At 43.0% G+C, this 7922-nt stretch overlaps 2 protein-coding genes across 2 annotated transcripts in view; both read right to left on the bottom strand.

Moving 5' to 3' along the window:
- Positions 1 to 505: 505 nt before the first annotated feature.
- Positions 506 to 7922, bottom strand: part of LOC107567363 (neuroligin-3-like) — an 8132-nt gene continuing 715 nt past the window's right edge. Inside the window, exons 2-3 of the mRNA XM_016253030.1 lie at positions 2837 to 3418; positions 506 to 1176 (exon numbers count right to left, since the gene is read on the bottom strand). Of these exons, the coding sequence (XP_016108516.1) occupies positions 931 to 1176; positions 2837 to 3418 (828 nt within the window). The 3' untranslated portion in view covers positions 506 to 930. The remainder of the gene's footprint in view (positions 1177 to 2836; positions 3419 to 7922) is intronic.
- Positions 3387 to 7922, bottom strand: part of LOC107567369 (neuroligin-3) — a 23279-nt gene continuing 18743 nt past the window's right edge. Inside the window, exon 2 of the mRNA XM_016253036.1 lies at positions 3387 to 3436. The gene's annotated coding sequence lies outside the window, so the exon portion shown is untranslated. The remainder of the gene's footprint in view (positions 3437 to 7922) is intronic.

Here is a 7922-nt window from a genome sequence, read left to right on the forward strand (position 1 = left end):
CAGCTCTTTATAAGGCATTGAAAAGAAATCAAAAAGCAAAGCAAACAATATAATGCAGATGTCACCTTAGAGGCCATTGTTTTGAAACATGTTTCCCACAAAAGACTGTGATGGGAAATAAAATGCACTTTCCTTTGTTTTTCATTTTTTGTTATTTATTCAAGAAAAAAGTGATCGCTCCATTCGCCCGATTCTGCTTAAAAAGGCGTTTCTTTCTTCTCTTTTAAAACGATGATTAGAAAAAATACTGCTTGAAACGCTCGTCCCTTTTCAAAGGAAAGAGAGCAGTTCTGTTTTGGCAGGTTTGAACAACTTGACATCTGGAAAGAACTTGTCACTGCTTTTTGCAAAAGTCTATTCAAATCTTTTCATTTCCGCCATCGTCCTGAACCCCCTCCTCTCACATCAGTGTTTTCATTGAAGCCAAAGACTCTTCCCCCATCCCTCCCTCTTGTCGGATGGCCATAAAGCTATACACGCGTGGTGGAGGAAAAGCAAAGCAAACAATATAATGCAGATGTCACCTTAGAGGCCATTGTTTTGAAACATGTTTCCCACAAAAGACTGTGATGGGAAATAAAATGCACTTTCCTTTGTTTTTCGTTTTTTTGTTATTTATTCAAGAAAAAAGTGATCGCTCCATTCGCCCGATTCTGCTTAAAAAGGCGTTTCTTTCTTCTCTTTTAAAACGATGATTAGAAAAAATACTGCTTGAAACGCTCGTCCCTTTTCAAAGGAAAGAGAGCAGTTCTGTTTTGGCAGGTTTGAACAACTTGACATCTGGAAAGAACTTGTCACTGCTTTTTGCAAAAGTCTATTCAAATCTTTTCATTTCCGCCATCGTCCTGAACCCCCTCCTCTCACATCAGTGTTTTCATTGAAGCCAAAGACTCTTCCCCCATCCCTCCCTCTTGTCGGATGGCCATAAAGCTATACACGCGTGGTGGAGTGGGAGTGTGGCAGGCCGGTGGAGTTGAAGCCAGCTGTGAAGGTGTTGTATGGATGTAGGTTGGGCATGCCCACCAGCGAGTTGGGGATCATGGTTATGGTGTTGGGCGTCATGAGCGGGATATCGTCAGGCGAGCGTCGCAGAGTCAGCGTGTAGTCGGGAAGCGAAGCCAGCCGTAAGGGGTCTCCGGGTGGCCCTGCGTCACACTCGTGGTGCGTCTGGTTGACCTGCACGGAAATTATTATTTTTGTTTAAGAAATATCAGCATGTTTCCAGCAGAAAATGCATCTTTTACAGAAAATGCATTTGAAGCAAATTGACTTGTTCTGACAGATTATGCTACATTAATGCTACGGAACATGTATTTTTAGGTCTGAAAATGCGAGGAGGCGCACCGCACTGGCTTTTTTTTGGTGACTTTTAAAAAAGATCAGTGTGCTGCAGTATTTTATGTTGCTAGGCAACCACCAAATCAGCTGTCCTGTCAGTCTAATCAAAGGACTACAGCGCGAGCGCTCTAAAATCTTTGGTTTTTGCTGTTAAGTAAACTGTCATATTAGCAAAAACCTTAAAAAATACAGCTCCTGGTAACCCGCGACAGACACCAAAAGTTTCTCCTCCATCATTGCATTCTCCAGACTTTCTAAGCAACGGTAAACTTTCATCAGCACAATGGAAGGCCCACCTCTCCATTCATTCGATTGGACAATGGAAAAAAAACGAAAGATGTTGGGTGCTTTTCTGCTCAGAGTTGCTTTTTTTTCAACTTTACGGTGCGTTTCCACTACAGCATCAAATCTGCGCTCAGTGCCATTGGCAACGCCACAACGCCACTGCTTTGGGGCATGTCAAATTTAGGGCAGAGCACACCTCTGAAAAATACAGAGTTCTGGTATGAAACTCTAGATGGCGCAGTCCAAATGGTCTAACTCAATCTGACCTAATGACATCACTATCACATGGCACAGCTGATTGGTTCTCTCTTGTATCAGTAGCCAATGAGCTTGCAGTAGCAGTGCAGCTTGCTTCAGAAACCCTCCACCTTCCCCAGCTCCACCTGTATAGATCTGCTACGAGGTGATTCATGTATGCGAATATTTAGGGGGGTTATTTCATGTATGTTATATTTGCAGCAGCAATATTTCTTACATACCCACATCAGCATGCTGTGGATGTTTTGGCAGTAGCAAGTCTCTGTACTTGCTCTGCCGCAGCAGCAGCTGCATAGCAGATCTATTCCGCCAAGACCAAATACATTAACATTGTCATGTACATTACCATGCCAATCCCTCCGAGAGTTGTCATGACAGAACTAGGTTTATACCCTGTTTGTGTTTCTTCTTCTTCTTTTAACGACGATTGGTTGTCACCGGCATTTTTCGCTCGATATTAGCATAAAGTCGAGGAATGCCCAACCTTATTTGCCGCTCACGGACGCTCTCAACGCTTTCTCCGCGCCACTTTCAATCCCATAATGCACCGCGTGAAGTTCACTGCGTGTTTAAGCTCAACTTCCATAGGAATGAATTGAAAACGCTCGCTCGTCAGGGGCTCAGAGTGCTCCTGCAAAAACAGGAGGCACAGCAAGCGGCTAAAACGCGGGGCGCCCGGGGCGCATAAACAGCGTGCAAAACGCTCACTGCCAATAGAAAACAATTCAAAAAAGGCACCTCTCACTGCAAAAAACACGTTCTGTCTGATCGGGGCCTAAAACTACATAAAAAGCAGACGGGCTGCATGAGGATGCAAATTCACTCTCTGACAGCAGGAGGCACTTATGACATACATGACAAATACAGCATTTCCTTGGTTACCACTGTCAACAAATCATTGCTGCGCTTATAAACACTACTTTAATATACATTATGTGTGGTGCGTCTGGTTGACCTGCAGGGACATGATCTCCTCTTCAGGGGCGTGCCGGTTCACGTCGTTGGCGGTGGTGGCTCGTGGAGGGCTGGGCTGTGGGTGCTGCTCCTGTCTGCGCTTATCCTTGCGGTAGTACAGAGCGGCGAATGCCAGAACGTTGAGGAACAGCAGAGAAGCTCCCACTGCGATGGTTACGCTCAGCTCGGTGGAGTAATCCCGTGGGTTCTCCACCAACAGAGGGCCTGGTTCCTCTTCTCCATTCCACTGCTCCTTCCCGCTCTCGCTGTTGTAGGCTGGAGACATCGGAGGCCGCTTGGTGTTGAACGGCCATGCTTTGCCGTTGGGACGTTTGGTGGACAGGGAGTTCTGAGTCGTCTCGGGCGGTGGCACTTTGGTGGTGGTGGAGGTGTAGTGGAACATGTCGTGAAGGTTGTACAGATGAGGAACCAGGTGCTTCCAGAACGCCACTTTAGTGGCGCGGTAGTGATCCCGGACTCGTGGCTTGAGGCCGATGTGCAGGTACAGCTGGTCTTGCGGGTTGTATTTGGACCAGGCTACCTCTTCGAAGCGATTGGCCTTAGTGTGGATGAACTTGGTGTCCTGAGGAAATACGCACTGCAAGTCGAGCACCCGGTTTCTGAACCCAGCAGAGGGGGTGCTCTTCGAGGACCTACCCTAGAAAAGGAACAGAAACACACAAGTCCCGGGAAACACTGCAAAGAAAACTAGCAGAAGGGTTATTTTTACACACAACCACCAGTCTCATTAAATATACATATATATTCATATATACATATACAGTATTAGACATGGATCGTACTCACCCACCATGGTTCCCGCGTCAGAGCTCTGTCCGAAGAAGCCTCTAGACCGGACCATCAGTAAGATGGTCACTATGAAGCCATAGAAGCTTCAGACACGGGTCACGACGAGGCATTCCCCATAGCGACCCCTAGAGGACGCAGTTCGAAGTTCCCATGAAAGGGAACTCTGACGATTAGCCAAAAAGTCTGTCGATTGTGAGTTGTTTCCTCACAAAGCCAGTTCATTTAGAGTATTGAAGACTCTTCTTCATTGACATCCATTAAAAAGGCCTCTTGTCTAAGGTTTCTTGTATCTTTGCCAGTGTACTGGGGGGGGGGGGGGGGGGGGGGGTACCGGAGGGCTCTGATGTAAGGCAGTCTGAGTCATTCAATGTTTGTGAAGTCTCATTCTTGCTGCAGTTATGCCTGTATATACTTATCTCATATTTTGGCTATATTACTGATCTCTTGCATGTTTTGTCTGTCATTTTGGATTTGTTAGCCTCATTTATTGAACCAGTGTTATTTTATTATCATTGAGATACTATTATAGTTTTTATTAATATTTAGAATTTGTTTTAATTTTCATCTTTATATTTCTTGTTTGCATTTTTGTTAAATTATTATTATTATTATTTCAGATAGTTGCTAAGGCAACATTTCTCATTTTCATTTAGTTTAACTTGATGTATTAAAACTATTATTATTATTATCATTATTATTATCATTATTAATAATAAAAAGGATAATAAAAGACTTAAAAAAATAGGTTTACATTTTAGTTTTAGTTAACTATAATAACCCTGATTGAATATTTGGATTTTGACCATGGCATATTGTATAATACATAATAATCAGTGTTGGGGGTAACTCATTACAAGTAATGCAAGTTACATAATCAGATTACTTTTTTCAAGTAACTAGTAAAGTAACACATTACTTTTTTAATTTACAAGAAAATATCTGAGTTACTTTTTCAAAAAAGTAATGCCAGTTACTTTGTTTTCCCATTTATTGACTGACAGCTCTCCTGTCCCCATATTGGGAGAAATTCGGAAGTACAGAGGCGTTGTGTGCGCTGTGTGAACATGATGTTACTGTAGTTCTAGACTAAATGTGAATGTGCATTAATTCATGCCACTCACAAAAAACTGATTTGCTATTCATCAAAATGAATTAAAACAGTGAAATGTAAACTCAGAATATGATGCAAACCTGCAATAATGAAGTATGTTAAATAACATATGTATCTAATTTCATTTTATTTACCAATATCTTTGCTGCTGACCTTTGATGATCCAGTTCAACCATACTAATAAGCAAAAATGACTTTAGAGAAACTAACAATTGTGCTTTGATTTTTTTTATTGCTGAAAAGTGTTTCTTCTCTTGCGTTCTACTGTACAGACGTGAATTTACTTTTGCTTCAGCCTGAGGTTTATTCATTACACTTTTTGGTGTGAAAGGGCTTTTATATTTGCTATAAATAGAACTTCTTATATTAAAAACAATCAAGCCCTGCTTATATTTAAAAAGTAACGCGAAAGTAACGCAAAAGTAATATAACGCATTACTTTCCATAAAAAGTAACTAAGTAACGTAATTAGTTACTTTTTTAGGGAGTAACACAATCTTGTAATGCATTACTTTTAAAAGTAACTTTCCCCAACACTGATAATAATTGTATAATAAACCAAGTTCACTGCCTTTGTTACAGTAGGTAACTAGACCTATGTCAGTAATGTTTAATAAGCTGGTTCCCTATTACGGAGAATTAGCTGACGGTGCTCTGTCAGGTCGCCCACTTAAATCGGCTCCTAAACCACTCAAATGTTTCTACAGTTCAGGCCACTTGGGTTTGCCCAGTGAAGCAGTACTTCAGCCTCTATCAGAGCCACTCATTCAGATCTCAGGCCCTGAGAGGAAACTACTCCACGACCACTGAGATTCTGAAACTAGGATGACTTCCTAAACACCATCCTAACACCAAAGGGAGAGGTCTGTCTGAAGATATTTTCGTCAAAGGATCTGATCTTAGCAGTGCAATATTCTAGTTTCCTAGTAGCAAATTAAGTCTGGACAAAATTCCACTGTTAATGGACAATAATTTATATATTATTTATTTATTTAATTTATTAATTTATTATTTTAATTAGTGGTGCTTGTTAAGGCTAATTGTTTGTACATTCTAAACCCCTTAGTATTAAACTTTTGTGCACTTTTTACGGACCTGAATGATACCTTAAATCATGCTTCTTTTTTTTGAGGAGAGGTCATGCATATCATTTTCACTTGATGAACAATAAATTGGCCAAAAAAATTATATAGACTAGAATGTCCTAGAATGTCCTAGAAAATTTGGGACTCTTGACTTCAGCCAGAAAGAAAGAAAAGTAAGAAAGAAGAATTAGTTCCACTCTTGGATAAACCCACACTAAAAGAATGAAAAAAAACCCTAAAAGGTATTTTTTTCATATAGCAGTCATAGCAGAATAAATCTAATGAATATGACAAGGTGAAAACAAGTCAGAGTAAATTCGACGGGGCTGCATTGGTTCATCAGTCTAATTTGCAGTGCTTGGATGACTGTGGACATAGAGACACCAAATCCAATAGGGCATCATAAAAGCCTCTCTCCACTTCAGTGTCTTACCGTGCTTTGGTCAGGGTCACTTATTTCAATGAAAACCCAATCTTCAACTGAATAGCACTGATTCTAACTCAAGGTAGTGTATGCACTTTTAATTTTAAAATTTTCTATCTAGGTTGTATTTATAAATACAGGAGATAGTGTGCACTGCTTCATGTGGTTTTTCATCTTACGGTGCATTTCAAGGTCCACACACAACTGGCTTCGCTTTTGAAAGATGCAGTGTTACATTTAGTTTTTCTTATCTCTCTTTGCTGTTCTCAAGGTCAGCAGATAGAATATATAACATAAAACAGCATGACAGAAAGAGAGAGGTTGCTTTCAAAGAACCTTGCTGTTCAGCCCATAAAGTTGAAACTGCTGTTGCTTAAAGGTCAGAGAGTCAGTGGCTGGTTAATGTTTAATTCCACATTACTTCCTCAATTCCTCACAAAACAAGAAAAACGTCTCTGTTACGTATGGATCTCTCTTAGACCAATCCACTTTGAGTGTAAACTAAACGAATTTGGGCATGTGATGATTGCATCCAGCTTCTGCTGATCACAGCGTGAGCATAAAAAGGCAGCCGGTGCAACGTATATCAGGTTTTCGCTGAGGAGCCGAGCCGGTGACCCGGCCGCTCAGTGGTGGAACAGCAGCCGTTCTGCCACCTCTGGCTGCTGAGGGGATGGAGGAGCTCAACAGGGTCTACAGTATAGACACTCTGGAGCATTTTTAGCAAGCTGACACTAAACCAAGGCCTCTCAGTGCCTCTACCCATTTGAGGTGAGAACACAGGAGGATACCGGCTCCACATGAAGGCTATAGAATCTAGCGAACGTGTTGGGGGCTTCCCAGCCCACAGCTCTACAAATATCTGCCAGTGAGGCGCCACGAGTCAGCGCCCAGGAGGATGCAACACTTCTAGTAGAGTAAGCTCGCAACCTGAACGTGCAGGGCACACCCTGTGCCTGATAAGCCAAGGTGATGGTATCCACAATACAGTGGGTCATCCTCTGCTTAGAGACGGTCTTCTCCTTCTGCCGGCCTCCGTAGCAGACAAAGAGCTTGTCTGAGGTCCTAAAGCATTGTGTCCGGTCTACGTACCATCTCAAGGCTCGGATGAGACAAAGCAAAGCTATGGCTGGGTCTGCCTCCTCCGGGGGCAGCGCTTGCAGGTTCACTACCTGAGGCGCCACGAGTCAGCGCCCAGGAGGATGCAACACTTCTAGTAGAGTAAGCTCGCAACCTGAGTGTGCAGGGCACACCCTGTGCCTGATAAGCCAAGGTGATGGTATCCACAATACAGTGGGTCATCCTCTGCTTAGAGACGGTCTTCTCCTTCTGCCGGCCTCCGTAGCAGACAAAGAGCTTGTCTGAGGTCCTAAAGCATTGTGTCCGGTCTACGTACCATCTCAAGGCTCGGATGAGACAAAGCAAAGCTATGGCTGGGTCTGCCTCCTCCGGGGGCAGCGCTTGCAGGTTCACTACCTGAAGGTGGTAATAGGAACCTTGGGCACATAGCAGGGCCGGCACACCCTGTGTGCCACGACCGAAAATGCGTGCAGGTCCCCTACCCTCTTGATGGAGGCCAGTGCAAGCAGGAGCAGAGTTTTCATTGAAAGAAACTTTAGCTCGACTGACTGCAAAGGCTCAAATGGGCCCTGCTGTA

The sequence above is a fragment of the Sinocyclocheilus grahami genome, unplaced genomic scaffold (assembly GCF_001515645.1).
Source record: "Sinocyclocheilus grahami isolate Dianchi unplaced genomic scaffold, SAMN03320097.WGS_v1.1 scaffold1150.1, whole genome shotgun sequence".
NCBI lineage: Eukaryota > Metazoa > Chordata > Actinopteri > Cypriniformes > Cyprinidae > Sinocyclocheilus > Sinocyclocheilus grahami.